Genomic DNA, 18,018 nt, shown 5'->3' on the forward strand with positions numbered 1-18,018 from the left:
CCTGGGCACCTCCACATAGGAAGTGAGCATTCACACCACTTACTTAGTAAAATAAAATATTGATTTTGGAAATTATTGATCTCGTCAATCTCCAGGAAATAATGAGAATTCTTAATACTTCACAGGATTTGACCCTAAGGAGCTGTACCTTAGATACACAAATGCTGTCATATTTCACACTGAAAACATTCAAATTAAATCCCTACCTTAGAGACCTGGTTTTGGTTCAGCTTTCTGCATCCATAATTCTAGGATATGTTCATGTGCTATAGAGATGATAAATTCCACATTCTTTTACCTGAACCCTTACATTTCATCCTTATGCCAACAGTTATGCCAAGATGATCTAATACTGAAAATACTTCTGAAAATAGTACTGTCAATCTGTTGATATGTCAATCACCTGTAGGTGGACAGAGAATCCAAAAGTCTTTTTCCGTTCCCATTCAGTGACTCTGTCAAACCACACTTTTAATCCAAGAAATGATTGTAAGACAAACATAAGAACCCTATTTGACTCAGATGCATTACCAGTGCCTTTTTTTTCCTGCATGAATAACTGTCACTCTAATTTTCATTTTGATAATTACAGAAAATGGGTTGATTTTTAATGTCTGTTCCAGCAGAGCTGAAGATGTTGATTTCAGACTCATTCAGACTTTAAAGTCTAATTCATGCAGTTGATCCACAACATTAACCGAAGTGCAGGTTTCATCAATTTGATAAAGTGTCTTTATAACAACAGATGGTAATTTGTTTATACTTAAGGCTTTAAATGGACTCTGTTAAAAAAACCACTTAAAATGCTTTCTTTAAAAAAACAAGAATGAAACAAAACAAAAAAAAAAACCAAATCAAAAACCCACAAAAATCCCCCCTCAAGTGTTCAAATCCTTTAACCCAAAGAAATTGCTGACAGATTTGTTTTCAGCCCAGCAGAGTAAAGAGCTGACAACATATTTTTGCTGGATATGATAACTTAGGTCTATTTTTAGGGTTGGGGTTGGTTTTTTTTAAAGTACACCAAAATAGCAGTGGCTTAAAAATCACCATCTGCTTCTAGCAATGAAATAATTCTCTGAAGAATAGATAATAGGCATAAAAAGCCCACCCCCAACTCTTACATTCTCCACACCAAGACTGAAAGTCACAATTATGTATTTCTTGTAAGCACTATTTATTTTATCAAACAATTCTGCAGGGCCACAACACCCTTGTAAGTGTTCAATGTACCTATTTATCAGTTATCACCGGTGTAAACTGTTTACATTCCAGTCATGAATGACTGACTGGCAAGTGCTATTCCTATTACTTTTATGACTTAGAACAAAGCTGCTGATACTTACAGGACAATAAAAACTCTCCCAATTTCTTTCCTTAACTTTGATTTAGTTAAGGTGGGAAAGATCCTAATTTGTAGGAAGTGGGGTTTTTTTTTAATGCCTATTACAGCTATCCTGCAATTACTATTTGCAAATGCATGTAAAGAAATCTGAGCTTGTTCACATCCAGGTAATTTGGATCCTGCTAACAATGAATCACTATGTCAGTTCAAGATGGCCCAGGACACTCGCTCACTGGCTGAAGCCTGTCACCAGTTTCTCAATCCTCAGCAGAGTTTACGGCACTGACAGCTAGAACTGTCTGCACAGGAGGACAAAACCTGGCCCCTATCTCCTATGCTCTACCCATGCATCAATAGCCTTGGAAAACAATGTGGTATTATTGTTATCAATCAGTACTCACCCTTGTATCTTTTGAACCTTACACAATGTAAACTGAGCTCCAAAGAGGTAGAATGAAAAGTGGTCTGATGAAAGAAAAAAGGCTCAAGCTAAAGTCCCTGTCCAACCTTCCTCCTGGAGAAAACCTTGTATAACTTGGCATCACACTTTCTCTGTGAGGGCTCCAGCCAGAAAGAAGCATATAAACAAGGTTTGATGGCACACTCCCCGTCTCCTCAGCAGGGAATGTCAGGGAAGTGGGAGCAGGGATTGCATGAAAGGATGGGCAGGAGGTGGCAAATGCCAAAGAGGAGCAGAAAATGGGTTTCACTAGTATGAGTGCTTGTGGGACTGTGTTCGCTAGTTCTGTGATTTCAGTAAAGATGACAAATTTTCAACTCCAATAATTTCAGTTTAAAATATTTCAAGGTTTTGAACCACAGAACAGCATTTGCATTTTTAGTATAGTTTTCAAGAAAGGTACTTTGCTTCATGGTTTGTTTTTTCCCCATGATAGTCCATTAAAAATCAATCTCATTTTCAGAGATTAAGATCAAATCTTCTAAAGATAGAAAATAAGATAACCCACTGTAAGACACTTGAAATAACAAGATGAGTTATAAACAGCCAAGTTTACAAAATGAAAAAGCTTTGGAAGTAGCAGTATTTAACAAGTACCATTTCCAACAAATTAGTCTTATGGTATCTATTTAAAATCAAACCTCATGACAGCAGCAGCTCAAAAAAGGAAATGCCTGTAATTCATATTTATACTTGGTGGATCAGAATTTTTGTGAAGTTAATTGCCCAGCATCTAAAAGAACTGCTAGTGACCACAGCAGAAACAGTATTTAGGCTGACTTTCACATTTTGATAAAAAGAGAACAGAAAAATCATGGAGAAACATATGCTTTGTTGGTATATTCTGCTTTGGCAAGGATGGGACTTCTTCATGGTTATGTGCAAGAATCACCTACCTCTAATAAATGATTAAGAAATATTTTATTTGTAAGGAAAATTTGTATTTCTTGTTTTGTTTTTTTCTGACTCAGTAGTCAATAACTAGAGAAAGAAACTTTTCCGAGGGAGGGGAAAAAATTACTTAAGAGAACTGGTGGGTTTGAAAACTCTAATGTACACTGGACATTCTCAAAGGGGACACTCTTCACTGTAAAAAAAAAAGAAAGAAAAGACTACAAATAGCCAAGATTCCAAGTGATCTCACTGGGAATTACGCATTTATCTGAAAGGCACTGAAGGAATAAGATTACAGAAGTAAGACCTGATCCAAATTCCATTATGTAAATGGAAAAAGAAAATTTTGTTGTCTTAAAGGAAATTGAACTGAGCTTTTAGTTCCCAATTAATGTGATACTGTAAGTGTGGAGAAGTGCAGGGGAAGTGATGGAGAGATGCCGTTTTGGCTTGGGTTGGATTTTTTCCATATTAAATAATTTTTTAAGTTGCAATTTACTCAGATTTATCGTCCTCAGATTCTCCATCCTACTGACTACATCTATCTAAAGTGGATACAATGGAAATGGAGCATATCACAGATTCTAAGTGCTTTAGAGTTTATGAGTGAGCAAAGAGAGCTATATAACCTGCACACAATCCATTGGTTATTCCGGACAATATATTTCTTTCTTCACAACAACATAGAGTTATCGTCGGTTCTAAAGGTATTGTATGGTTTGAAACAACCACTTCACAGATTCCTCTTTATTTTACAGTCTGGATGCTTTCATGATTTGTTTGATCCCACTAAAGTTGCTTTTGTTAGTGTATGGGATCACCTAAGCAGGCACCAAAGCTGCAAAATGATCTCACAAATAGGTTCTCCTGCCACAGCTAAGCAACACTTAGGTCAACTAGGCTCATACTGTGCACACATGCCCTACCATCTGAACCTAACACCAGGAAAAACTTTTTGTGCTGCAAGGTTCTCCAAACTTTCAGCTTTTTGCTGGACCTAGAATGAGTTCAAGGCACTCAGCAAATGAGTTTGCACAGCAGGACCTTCCTAGCAGCATATCACAGGCATGAAACATTTTGTTTCTTCTCTCAAGTTATACATATAGGGGATTACCAATAGGGGTACACATATGGGACTACAAATAATGCAGATTTCAAGAGAGGAACAGATACAATTTGAACTGCTATTTTGATTTAAAATTAATAAATTCAGGCCACATATAAACTACTCAGTCATATCCTGTAAAGGTTTAAACAGTGAAACCACAAGGGAAAATAAACTAACATCTCTTCCCTTTTTATCTGAAAAGTGTCTGAAATGAATTGGTTGCTAAAGAAACCTGATATAATTGTGACAGAGTGTTTTGAAACGCTTAGTGGAGTTCATCTGAAACCTCAGCATAACAAGTGGCCTCTTATCTGCGTACTATTCCAGGAAGAAATGCATGGCATTTCGTCATCACAGCTGAAAGACTAGCTGGCTCTGCACGTAGGCTAGGCAAGAATAAGAGCCCTCAGCTATAATGAGGGCACGCTGGTAGCTAATGCTTAGTCAGAGGCCATTTCCTTTACCCTTTGCTACTGCTTGTAGGAGCTGGAATGCAGGAAAAGGCAAAAACTAAAGTGAACGTGCTGAAGGTCAATGTTTACCTTCTCTACTTGTTCTTAGTGAAGATTATTTCTGAAGAAAAGGCACACATGCATTAATGTGGTGACATGCTAAACCATCCCCCATATTACAAGGACTTTAAGTAGCTTTTTTTAATATGGCTGTCCATGAGCATGATTACTTACAGGAGAGAGAATCATAAAAAAACGTATCTTTTTTTGTTTTAGTCTGACATTTAAAGGCAAGTTAGTGTGTGGAAGTTTAATATAGTTATTTCCTTGTAAAAGCTGATCTTGAATTTCCAAACAGGCAAACCAACGTTCACCTTAATAAAGCTGTTGAAACATTGATAACTTGTAGCAATTACTTCAAAACCAAGGATGAATCTTCATATGTGAAGGAATATGCTACGGACCATTTCTTTTTATAGGCTTTTCCACTTTTGTACATCCTGAAGATAGTAACATGAGTGCTGCGCTGTCATGATGCTTTTTAACATAGGGATCTGCAAACTCTGAACATGGAATGATTAATCAATAAAATATGAAAATGTTAAATGTGAATGGGTAGCAATGTTCAGGGTCTAAGTTTGCAAGATGCTACATTCAGGATCACATTTGCTTTCTTACTCTGCCTGCAGAAACACTGGCAATTATTGTGAATTTAATGTGCTATAACTACACTGATTTAAGCACACAACTATATGCACTGTACTACTGAACACAGTGGACTGAGTCATTATACATACATGCAGTTGCTGGTCTGAATAAGGGCTAGATTTGACTTGTTCTGTTTAACTCACTGGCTGAACACTGAAAATAGTTGGCACAGATTTTTCTCAGGAAATTCAAACTTACACAAGCAGAGGAAAAACATTGCAAATGAGATGCTGCTGTGTACAAAAATTCATCTTGGGTAAAACTTTAAACCCTAGAAATAAATCTTGTTTTCAGTTCTCACAAATAGGCTTTTCTATTCAACTCGGAAGGTTTCAAGCAGTTGTTAATCAAGTACTATACACAGCACTAAGCAGGAAAGTGTTCAGTTATTTCTGAAACACGTTATTTTGGGGCTATGTTTGAATCTTCCATATTTATGTGATGAGAGTTATGTCACAAAGTTAATCATTCCCAGGATGCTAGCATTCGGGGTAATGAAAAACTTCTTGTGCAAGCACTCATTAATCAGTGAGTCTAACATTGCATAATGCTTTCTGAAGCATGTGTTATGTGATCAGAGTACAAGGCTGCATAATACAGCAAAGTGTTTATGCCATATGCTGACCTTTTATAAAGCAGAAACGGAGCCATGTGATGTGTTGCTCCTGCCAGCAGTTGCTTATTGCCAATAATTAAGTTTGATGATATGAAGAAATACAAACTTGTATTGCTTTAGAGTTCTAAAAGGAAGAAGCTTTGAAGTTTTTGGCACTGTGAAGCACAAAGATGGCCAACTTGGCTTGGATACATTACCGTTGTCCATTACAGGCACCGCCCATCAAAACTGGAATCAAGTGCCCTGCTCAAGTGGTTACTGGCACTGGTGTAAAGGAAAACATGTGCATCGTTACAGGACTGCTGTATTAACCAGAAGAGCATAAAGGTCAGAGGAACAAAGCAGCTAAAAGCATGCTTGGTACCTCAAGTCTCAGAACATCACAATAACATTTGATGTTCTTGTGCAATAGTGCTAGTAAGCAGCTATTACTTAATCTCCTACCAGTATTACACAAAAGTATACTTGCGAAATACCTCAGACAAATATGCTGTAATTATACGAAATATAAAAACATGTATAGGACAAAATGTTTTTCTAACTCCAAACACACATACCTGTGGAGATGTGGTTTTAGTGAACTATTTTAGCAATGGAATCAGTGCTTTAAAAGCTTCTATGAACAACCTTAAAACTATGCGCTGGAAGCAGAGTGGACACATGGACATACATTTTATATATTATGCAAACACACACAAAGAGCATGATCAAAAGCTCATCCTATATGCAGCCTCTTTGTGTCTGTTGGCAGAACCAGGCTACTGAGCAGGAATAACCAGCTTCATACAACTGCTTTAGCACAGCCAACTACAGCTATGCCACTGTTGCTACTACACCACATCCTCCCTGACTTGCTAGTGTTTCCTTCTACCTCACTGATGACAACCTGACTCCTTTGGGGAGCTGACACAGAAAAAGGTAGCCAAGCATCCTTAAGCATTATCACTGTTAACATCAAGTCAGTTCCATCATGGGATCTACGATATGATAACAGTGGTTAAAGTGATTTCTGATATCCCTTGCTTACTATAAGGAGGTTATTTTTAAGCTTAACCAAGAATCTTAAGGAGTAGAACAGCCTAGAAGCACAATCACAAAACACACAGTAACTCAGACTATGTCTATGCAGAGACTTCGGTGTCCTAGTCCAAAATTTAGTGTCTCAAAATTCCTGCTCAGGAGGTGATGATATTAGGCAATGGCAATTAGACAGTGCTGTATCTAAGGCTTTTCAGGATTCATGAATTAAACTTTCCACACCTAAGGAGTCTGACTCAGTAGGCACCTTCCTGTTTAGCAGACAAGACTCCACACAGTACAAAGAGATGAGAGGAAAGTGAGCAGGACTATAATCCTTGCTACAGCATCTGCTAAAACCCAGTGTGATACTAGCTGCATGAGAGACTGCAAGACAGGTCTTACCTCTCTAAACTAGTAAGTGAATGTCATTATCTCTACATCTCAATATAACTAACTTGCAGAATAAGTACTTAAAGTAGAAACATTGATCAGGACTGAGTTAAAAGTGTTCAATGACCAGCTCACTACTGTAGGAGGGTTAGGTTGAGGTCAATTAAGCAAAAGAAGAGAGCTTTGGTGTTTCATGAGTCCTTCAACTACTACAGATGCAGGGGCTGCAACATATTCTGTTCACTTTTTCAATAAGGATCGATTTGAGCGAAGATTTGGAAAAAGAGATATGAATCCATAATGAAGAAAGGAATTTCATTCCACCCAAAGTGGAAAAAATCCATGTCCATGTGTTCATATACGAATCCTTCTCGTGCTGTTTTGTGGCTCCCACCTCCTTTCATATGTTATACAGACAGTCTAGGAATAAAGTTTGGATGTAATAATCTCTACTAGTCATCAGAGTACAGAACTCAAGTGTTGTAACCAATCAATATAGAAAAATCCACTGTGGTGTTGCTCATGTAGACACCAGATATGATTGTGCTGAAGTGGACTATGACTTAAACATGCAGCCTGAACCCACCCTACAAAACCTCTTTCCTATCCATCTTTCCTAGACCCACTGCTTCTTGGAAGCATGCTCCCTGTCTCTCTCCTCCTTTCACTACCACTTGCAACAGGAGGCTGGCCAAAAGACAACAACTATGTGACAACATGAACCACAGACTGAACCCTGAGGGGTCTCTAGCTGGGGACACTTACATGTGTTTACAAAAAGAGTTCAAGTACAGACCAGCTTTGAGGACAACAGTCCCAGCAGTACAGACTTAATAGACAAAAGATGCAGAGTAGAACTGTTTCCACACAAGCACAGCTATATTATTAATATATATACGTGATGAAAACATAACCTTCACAACTCTATCCTTACAATTGCTTTTTTTAACTTTGTCTTTCTAAGCTCCATGAAGAGACACATTTTAAAAAAATTTGTACAACTGGCATCAGAATTTTTAACATGCTAAAAAGAATTGAGCCAAAGATGATATCACAAAGTCCCTTATGCTTAAGGGAAAATGTTAAATCAATTAGCAGTTGCCAGAATAAAGAAGCAACAATTTGATGTGCAAGTTCCTTGAAAAAATAACAAACTTTTCATGTTCTTCTGAAAGTGGTTATATTATGCAACAAGAAAACAGCACCATATTCTCAGCTCTTTAATGTTACAAAAGCTTTATTAGCATATGCTTCAGAAATTATAATCAAAGAGTTATAGTCACTAGCCAGGACTTTGAAGAGTGTATAAATATACATGTACAGACTATGCTTTAGAGGGTTAATATACTATTTTGAACTCAAGTATTGCAATAGGACTTAGTTTTGACACAGAATGTTCACACCCTCTGTAACAAATTCTTTTAACATACTTCATATTTCTTCCCCTGTGAATAAGCGTCTTTGGAAGAATTATCTACTAGATAAAATTTGAAGATGAAATCTAAGTCTAGACTTACTTAAGGGGGGTAGAGCCTGATCTTATAATCTATGACAGTTGTTGATTAATGAGCTGCTCATGATTGCTGTAGACATCTCAAAACTGCAGAAGCAAACGATATTATAGGACTGAAAGGAATGTCCTATCTGGATGCCACACCTTTGTTGAAACTGAAGAACTCACTTTGACTCCTGCAACATTTATTCTAGCCTTGAATTACCATATGTACACGACCAGCTATACGGTAACACACGTGCAACCTCACACTATTTCACTGTTGCTTCTGCAGTAGAATTTCTGTGCTGCAGAACTTCCACACAGTAAGTGCAGCCAGTCGTAGCACTCACAGGACCTGCTGTGTGGGGTCAAGTGTTTTGCTGGTAGTGCTCTTGCACAAACAAATTCAAAACCTCCTGAAGGCATTTGGTCTCACCTGACAGTCTGGATAATTTTGTTTGTATGTACACAAATGCATATGCACATACACAAACATATGCGTGCATATGACATGTCAGTATACACACATATATATTATAAAGCATAATGAATACACTGGGTAAACGTAGCACATTCTGCATAACTAAGGAAACTTCTATTCAACTCTGTTCCAAGGTTGAAACTGAACATGACTCAAATCTATAATAAAAAAGTTATGTTAGCCAATCTTTGGTGGTAACATGGTAATTTCTGATTACATCTTTCAAAGAACTCTCAGGAAAATTTTTTAAACTTTACTAACTTTGCTTATAAAATATCAGTGTTCTTAAAGTGAGAACTACCTACACAAATTCATAAAAGTGTTCCCTGCACACACATGTCTGGAGGAAAGAAAAGCCAACAATAAAAAAAAGGCACAAACAGAAAACTAGTCATTCTAATCCCTCAAAAGTACCCAACAGCAATTTCATTACCTTTAGCTGAACACAACTCTTCTTTTGGTTTCTCTACTTCCAGTCATTCTTTTTTGTCATTTTTTTTTTTGAGACAGTTCTCATTCTAAAAGTATGCAGAAAAAGAACATCTTAAAATAACCACATCATTGTGAACATTATCACACCTCAAGTACACTGACTGTACCAGCCTCAGTAGACAATGAAGTACTACAGCTTTTGGGCAGTGTGTCATTAGGCACAAGAACAAGACTAAAATTCCACAAATGAATGCACATCTTGTTCAATGCACACCGCACAAAAGGACTGTGGTTTTCAAGTACGTTTTTTAAATTGTAAACAAATCCTCTCTCTAATCTCTGTAGACATCTTTCCAGGGACTTGCTTGCATGGAAAGGGAATGAAACAAAAAACTATGTTGGTAATAAATTAGGATGTTTCAATTACTCTTTTCACATTGCATTTATGAATTGGATTTGGTATGTGAAGTAACACAGGTACCAAATCCCTCTACTTTACTCCCCATGTCTCCTTACACCAGACTCCAAGCAGCATAATATTCTGCCCTCTCCTGTCTTGTCTCTTTAACAAATCTGACTGTGATTAAATGCATCAAAGAGCAATGACTGAGGAAAATATGAAGCAGCTGTGAATGAGACATCCTGATGTTTTACTATTCTGAATGCAGCTGGTTAAAAGCAGTTCTAGAAAAGCATTGATAAGACCCTTGGTGTAGGACTATGAGTAATTCCACACACACCGACAGAATTTCAACAATGATTTGGCACCAATGGCTCCACAAATGTCATAGAAATGTTCTAGAGAACAACACCCTCCAAGAGCTCTTAACTGTATCATTACATAACCTTACAATAAGACATCACATTTCCTCATAGCAGGTGAGCTACCTGAACGCACTGAACTGACCTAAGCCACGCAGACAACTGAAAACCAAGAACGTGGTTACTACTAAGAATGTGAGTTGCTTCAGTAATTTTGAAAACACAATGGTTTGATAGATTGAAGGCTAAAATTATATGTGTTACATAAAGTCACACATTAATTTCCACATGAAACTGAGAATTTCTAGGCAATTTAGTTAGTTGAACTTACAGTGTTGAGAAGCAACCAGCTGGCGGTAACAGACCTACCTGCATTATAACTTTTCAATATCCAACTCCGTGAAGTGCAGAAGAACTCGCTATCCACTTGAGCTCAGCAGAAGCAGGAGAAAAAGCTGCTTATGTGCAGGGACTATGACATAATCTTTCAGGAAACCAGTGGGGACAAGAGCTCACTCATCCATGAGGTATTGTGGAGAAAAGCATGGCTTTACCAGGAACTGAGAGGGTTGAGCCTAAGTGCTTGAAGGAGGATTTGCCAGATCATAACTTTCATAAGGAAAAGTCAGCCTTTATAAGAGCATTTCTGTTACAAATCACCCTCTTGTGGAAGCAGAGTTCTAATATTGCTATTAACCATGAGCACTGCAGCCATCCTAACACGTCACTGAAGAACAGAGAAAGTAAGTGATTAACACATCTTTTGTTAAAATATTGTTTCTTCAGAACTATTTCAACATCACTCGAAAGTACCTTTAAAATCTGTCCTACTGGTACTCACTTTATAATAACATTCAAACCACTGACTTCAAAGAAGAGAATCAAATTGCTATGGCATGACACTATCTTCTCCTGAGAAAAGGAATGGAGAGACCACTGTGACAGCAAAATTATTTTCTGAGATCAAAACTACTAGTTAAAGGCACGAATCTACACAGTCTCATGCCACTGTATTTAAAGTTATTAGATATTTTTAAATAGACATTTACAGAAGCTACTTAATCAGTGCTTGTTGGAAATAGAGTCAGCTCAATAACCAGACTGTATATCAAAGTTATGAAACAGAAACCCGTCAGCAGAGACTTAATATTTTTTCCTATTAACATAATTATTTCCTAGTCAGTAAAAATGAAAATGACATGTTAGCATTTCAAAAACATGAGAAAATGACCCTCTAGGCTTTATATGACTATCAAAACAAGCACCGGTACTTTATTTGCAAATTATTGTGCATGAAATGATCAACTCAGCAAGTTTACCAGTCAACAAAGTGTGTGCTCTACCAGTTATAATCAATTTACATGTAATGATATGTCTAAATATGAATTTAAATGAGTTCTTGTCATTTCATGTTGACGAGCTGCTTTATCATCACAGATATGGACAGTGACCATAACTAATGTTGCAAAACAGCAGAGCATGCACAAGTTATGTGAGCCAATGGTAACCAAACACAAATACATTTGTTTTCATATAAAAAGACAGCCTCTGACTGCTAAGCCATGTTTATTTTCCAGTCAAGTTCACAAAAATACTTTCTACGAGGTTATTTCCAGACATTTGCTGTATATGCCATGTCCACAGGAAATATACAGTATGAACCACAACAGTTTTCTCACCTCGCAACCCACTGGATTTCTCTTTCAGTGTATGAAAAGAACTCTGAGGCCTCCACAGAATAAATAACATTTCAGTATTATCCCCATTGTATATAAATATACATTCTTAGAACCTGCAAAAGAAATATTCTGGAGATGAAGATAATTCTAACTTCTTTAACAACACATTAGTCACATCCCTGCACAACCAACTTTGATCATCAGAAGATAACTGGGGCAAGTGAAATAAAGTTCCTTCACAGCTGACAGTGCTGAACAGATGATACATTGGAAGAATGCAAGACAAAGCCAGGTTCAACATACAAGAATGCATAATTAAAGGCTGGCCTCAAAAATGTCTTCATTTAATACAATTACATTAATATAATGGCAATTACTTCATCAAAAGGACATCATTATGTGCTAAAGTTAATTTCATTTTACTTAGAAGAGTATAAGGAAGATAAACAAAGCTTAACATTTTCCAAACAATAATCCTTTTCATTTCCCTTAGCTTTATTAATAATGTACATACTCAGGTAGAATACTCAAGTATGATTTTTACTAGTATACAGAATCATTTTAATGCATATTTGGTAAAATTTATTATTTTTGGTGTTTAGTAATTGCTTTTGTTTTGATAAAATGAAGTAGCAGATTTATGCTTAACATCACATATATGTTTTGTCTATGTAAAGAATTTACAAAGCTTTTTCAGTTGTGGAATAGTACATTTCATACACACAAAATTTTAAAAATGCTGCATGAACCTGTGACCTTGCCAATACACAGATCAACCATCAGGAACTGTAATGAGCATGAGCTGACACACATTTCTATCTGGGCTCCGTACAAGTATGGGCACATTCAAAATGTTGTAACATCTGTATGATTTGCTGTTACTTTGGTGACTGTGATATTCTAGGTGCGGATGCAAAGTGCACCTTAATGGTCCTCATAGAAGTACTTTTATCCCCCTGTATTTCAAAGGCATCAGATTCTCTTATTCTCCCTTGTAGCGAGGAGGTCTCTTCTCCTTAAACGCAAGAAGACCTTCAATTCTATCTTTTGTTGGAATAGTCTACAATGAGCAGAGTAATAATTCATTATTGACACCAAAAACAATACAGAGAAAAATATTTTCAAACAAAGCCTAGTTCTTCAATGCATCCAAGATGCAACACAAAGTAGAACAGAAAACTTAAAACCATCTAGTCAGATACAGGAAAGTACCAGACACTTCAAAGGCATGATGCAAAGCTGAGAAACAATTTGTGAGGAGTAATACCTTTACTCCGAACAGATGACTGTAAGAAACTCTTTAGGGTATATTTTTGAGGTTTTGCTGGTGGGTTTGGGTTTTTTTGGTTGGGTCTGTTTTGTTTTTTTGGTAGGAAGGAGGTTATTAATCAGATCACCATATGCTTAAAATAAGCATCTAATGCTTATTTCCCTCATCAAAATAAGCATCTAATGCTTATTACCATCATTAAAAACTTGTCTCAAAGTCCAAGAACAATACAGTCTCAAACACATAATTCCCAGGTTTCAATGGCAAAATGGTTTGTCTTGATTTTCTGTTGATTAGCACATATGCCATTAGTGGCACATGTTATTTCATGTTAAACCACAACAAAGCAAAAGCCAGGCAGTTCTTGGACTAAATGCATGGTAGTCTATGACTGGCTATAGGTAGATGGCTGGTAGTGCTCCACTACCTTCACCCTAACAAATCTGTCAGTGACATGTTATTGTCCTGAACTACACCTCCTCCCTTAAATTCCTTATGAAATCAGAGTAAGTAGATGGAAGGTCTAACTACACTGCCAGAAAGTTTGCAGAAGAAATCATAAAGCAATTTCTAGTTGTATTTCTACGTTTCATAGTAAGCACCAACAAAGTTTGTTTTCTGTGTTTTTTAAATGTAATCACACTTACATACCTGAGCATAACAAGCTTCTTCAATTGCTAAACCTGTTACTAAGTCGACCTGAGGAAAAGAATACAATGTTTTTAAAAAGCATATTTTTGTGTATTTATTATATACTATTTCCTGACAGATAACTTAAATACTGTGTTTCTATATGCCACATACTAAAACACTTCTGCAAAGTTCTTCTACGCTACTTTAACACAGAAATGCTTCGCTGACACGTGGTGAGAGCAGTTAGTACTTCTCTAACAGCTCCTTATTTGGCAATACAATTAGTATGTAATAAACTCACAAAAAAGCATGCTCTTCAATACAAATCATCTGGCTAGCTAAAAAACATTGGATACCTGCACATTTGTAATAATTTAATTTACTACTGGGGAAAAGACTTAATGCACTGCATATTATTTAAAAATTGTTCTGAAACAAGTTCTCTTCAAAATGTCATATAAGAACATGATGCCATGCTGCAAGATAAACAAATTCAAGTTAAAAGCGATTAAAAAAACCAACAAGAAGAGGCCAGTCCTGCACCATCATCTATTTTTAATATGTGTATTTTCTTTGTGAGCTGGTCTGAACAGTTGAAAAGGCTGATTTTTCCCCTTACTACTTCTCCGTCTGTCTCAAGCATCAGCAGTTGCAGAACTGCTTGACCACTGCTCTCCACTTGACCACTGGAGGGACTGTGGCTATGCACCACAAGCAATTTTCAAGGAGAGATAAGCTATAGAATAGGTTACCAAAGGAAGCTGTGAAATCTATGACATCAAAGTTTTGTACCTGTAACACCAGTTTGGATGAACATTTGGCTTGATTGGTTTTGATACAGCAGATCTTGTCTTGAGGCCTCAAGATTGAACTAGAGTTGATAATTCAGAGTCCTTCTAACCCTATTGTCTCTAAGTCTGTAAACATCATAATTTTGACCTTTCAGTCCACTGTATCTAGTAGCCAGATAATTTAGCTTGCAGCATTCTGAACCTTGGGCACCACTGAAATAGATCTTTAATTCCATCATTACATGCTGTGGAAACCGAACAAACATACTCTTTGCACAACAACATCTGAGTTTGGTTCTCAGGCCACAACCTCCTGGTGGTCTGCTTTGCTGAACTCATTAATATCACTGATTGCTTTTGATGCTTCTAAGGAAAAAAGACCATTCTTAAACTTGTATTTTTGGATTCAGATGTTGCATGTGGTGTGAAACCCTTTCCCTTGTATCAGGTTGAGATATAAGGTGTCCTGGTACAAAGCTTAACTTTAAGTATGAATAGTCCTGCTGGACTCAGCAAGAGGATCCATAAACCTAAAGTAAAACACATGTCCAGACATGTTCAGGACTGAATTTTAATGAGCTTTAGAGCTAGGTCAGGGTTAAGAAAGGAGTGGCAGTCAGAATGAAACATGAAATCAGGCTCCAGATATAATTTTAACACCAACCTCTATTAAACTATTAAAAAGAAATGATGTCCCCTTCAGCCTTTAACTTTCTTAGTTAAATGCTCAGAAACAGCACCGACAGACTTAACAGAGTATGACTGTGTTCATGGTAGTTTATGTTTACTTTCTAGTCTTAATAATTAGCAGAGTGCACTGCTTTTGAACAGACTCGAGGTTGCTAAACCTTGTTACAGAAATCAGCATCTCAGGAGTCTGAGAAATAAAAAGCTTGCATTTTATCCTTTAGAAAGTTTTGACCAAATAGATTTTGAAAGACTACACAGTAAGAAACTAAAAACAGTTCTAAGACAGAAACAACCACCACAATAGAATCGTTGCCAGTCTGACTTCTTACTCTCATGGAAAATACAGATCCTTACCTCCATTCCCTGATTGATAGCCAGTTTTGCAACTCTCATTGCTACTGGTCCCTAAAAATGAAAGAAAAGGTTTATTCATATATCATCAAAACCTACAACATCTGTAGCTGAAGAGTTTGCACATCAATGTTCTTCTATCGGGACCATCTAGACTTTGGACTTTCATTAAATTGATAGTAAATAGGTCCAAGATCCTAGATTTCATCACTAAAATTGACATTTTATTCCAAACTGATAGTCTGACTATTGAGAAAACATAAAAGTATGTTATTTTCAAAAGTACCTAATTAAAGCACTGTGTTTGGTTTATGTTTCAAAAGTGCTGAGTGTGTCCACATTTGTCAAGCTCTATTAATTCCCTTAAAAACGAGGCTCAGAATGGCCACCCTGAGATACATCATTATAGGTCTTCGCAAGGTCAGCCCTATGTCCCTACTATTACACAATGGAGACACATCAAGAGATATGATAATGAAACAAATTAAATGATGCAGCTTCAAACCTAAAGTACACCACTGCAAAGCTTGCACTCATCAAGTGGAGACACTCTTCCATGAGTGACTGAGGTCCCCAGTGAGCAGAGGAATTTTCACACTCCTCCTCCAATGTGCCGCAAAACAGCAAGATATCTCTGGGAATCATGTCAGTCCTGTGCCTATCCATCAGCATCAGCTTCTGGATGTTCAGGCATTACTTCAGAGAAGTGGCTCGCTGACTTGGGAAAAGCCAAATGCTTTCAAGCTGGTTCCAATGAGGAACTGTAACTAGAAATCAAGCTTCCAGAACCACTGTACATTTAAATTTTTACCATATTTTTCATATTTGTCTTTCTATGTGGGTGTTCAAGACACAAATAACCAATGTTAAATGCCATATTTAAACTGTAACATTTTACATTTTCAATTAAAAATTTAAGCTGTTACACTTGTGATCCAATAAAGTGGTTTACTAATTATCTTCTTCTGCCTCCTTTGAATTTGCTACCTGGGACCCTTTACTTAAAAACAGGTTTATCAAAACCTCCAAATTCACATTCCTACTTTGAATTAACAGCTTGCAGTGTATAGTAACAGGGGAACAGGCAGCAATCACCTAACACAAAGACTCCCATAAGGGTCATCCTTACTAAAACTTTCAAGTTCTAAAGCACAGGAATTCAGCAAATCTCATTTCAATTCTTTTATGAAAGACCAAGATAGGATGTCACTTAGAATGAATGATAATAAGAGCAAGAATCTTGCAACAAGCATATACCCAGAGGAGAAAAAGCAAACTTTCCACTAGTAAATGGATTTTGCTTTAATACTGAAATTCCATTTAGCATTGTTTTCAAAATAGGAGTTACACCAAGATACACCCACTTTCATATGGACCTTTTACCCCTCTTTTGAAGTGTTCAACAGTAACAGAATAACCTATTAAGATAATTGCTGTACTAAAAAATAAAACCTGTACATTCTTTTTTGTCTTTAAAAGTTGAAAGCCAAAGTATGCAATGAAAACACGGGCCAGATTATGATGAGATGAGGACTGACAGAGTTTTTTTTCTTCACTATGAATTAATTACCAAATAACACCACTCAATACACAAGAGGGAAAACTTCTGATTGCTTGTCACATAACTAGAATGGCTTTTAAATACATAACTTCATGACAGGTTTTCTTAATACAGCTGATTCTTTTTAATTTTAATATTTGCTAAAAAATAAAAACAAAAATCAAAGTAATTTTTTATACCTGAGGTAAGAATTCTCTTGCCAGAGCTAATGCTCTTTTGTATGCAGCATCCCCTGCTTCATTCTGTTCTACCACATGGCTAATCAATCCTATTGATTTTGCTTCCTCACCATCTACAATGCGTGCAGAGAAGATTAGTTCTTTTGCCAAAGACACTCCAATTGTGCGAGGTAATCTCTGTGTCCCCCCTAGAGTTTGTAAAAAGAGAAAATGCAAGTATTAGTTTCCCATCTGTCTATAACGCAAATGTAGATGTCCTGTTCAGTTTAAGTATTTTCTTTTTTCATTTCATAAACAACTATATGAACATACAGAAATTAAATTAATACAAAGGCATTACTAAATGCCTTCTTCAGCTCTGAAACCACATCTAAGTTGAAATCAATTGCCCTGTTTCCTAGAATGACATGTAAATAACTGAAAACCGGTACTATTAATAGATATTCTATTCTATTACAGGCAAGTTACGTTACTCATATCAGCCAAAAGCTGAAGGAAAACTGCTTGACAGTAATTAGCATATCTAAAACTACTGCTTCTTTTTAACACTGTGTATTTTTACGATATCAATCACCACTTTTGAAGAACTATACTTAAAAAGAATATATAGCTCAACAAGACTGCAGTCTATGCTAAAATTTGCACCTTAGGGACAATATTTATATGTAAACTAACCTAAAATCACTCCTAGACAAGGACTC

At 36.6% G+C, this 18,018-nt stretch overlaps 1 protein-coding gene across 1 annotated transcript; it reads right to left on the reverse strand.

Moving 5' to 3' along the window:
• Positions 1-12,311: 12,311 nt before the first annotated feature.
• Positions 12,312-17,505, reverse strand: LOC103803550 (methylglutaconyl-CoA hydratase, mitochondrial-like; the record flags this gene model as incomplete). The annotated part of the gene is made up of 4 exons (XM_009076116.1): positions 12,312-12,902; positions 13,764-13,811; positions 15,581-15,631; positions 17,318-17,505. Coding segments are annotated over 4 exons (365 nt in total), but the record flags the coding sequence as incomplete, so codon positions are not given.
• Positions 17,506-18,018: the final 513 nt, after the last annotated feature.

The sequence above is a fragment of the Acanthisitta chloris genome, unplaced genomic scaffold, assembly GCF_000695815.1.
Source record: "Acanthisitta chloris isolate BGI_N310 unplaced genomic scaffold, ASM69581v1 scaffold7256, whole genome shotgun sequence".
Classification (NCBI taxonomy): Eukaryota; Metazoa; Chordata; class Aves; order Passeriformes; family Acanthisittidae; genus Acanthisitta; species Acanthisitta chloris.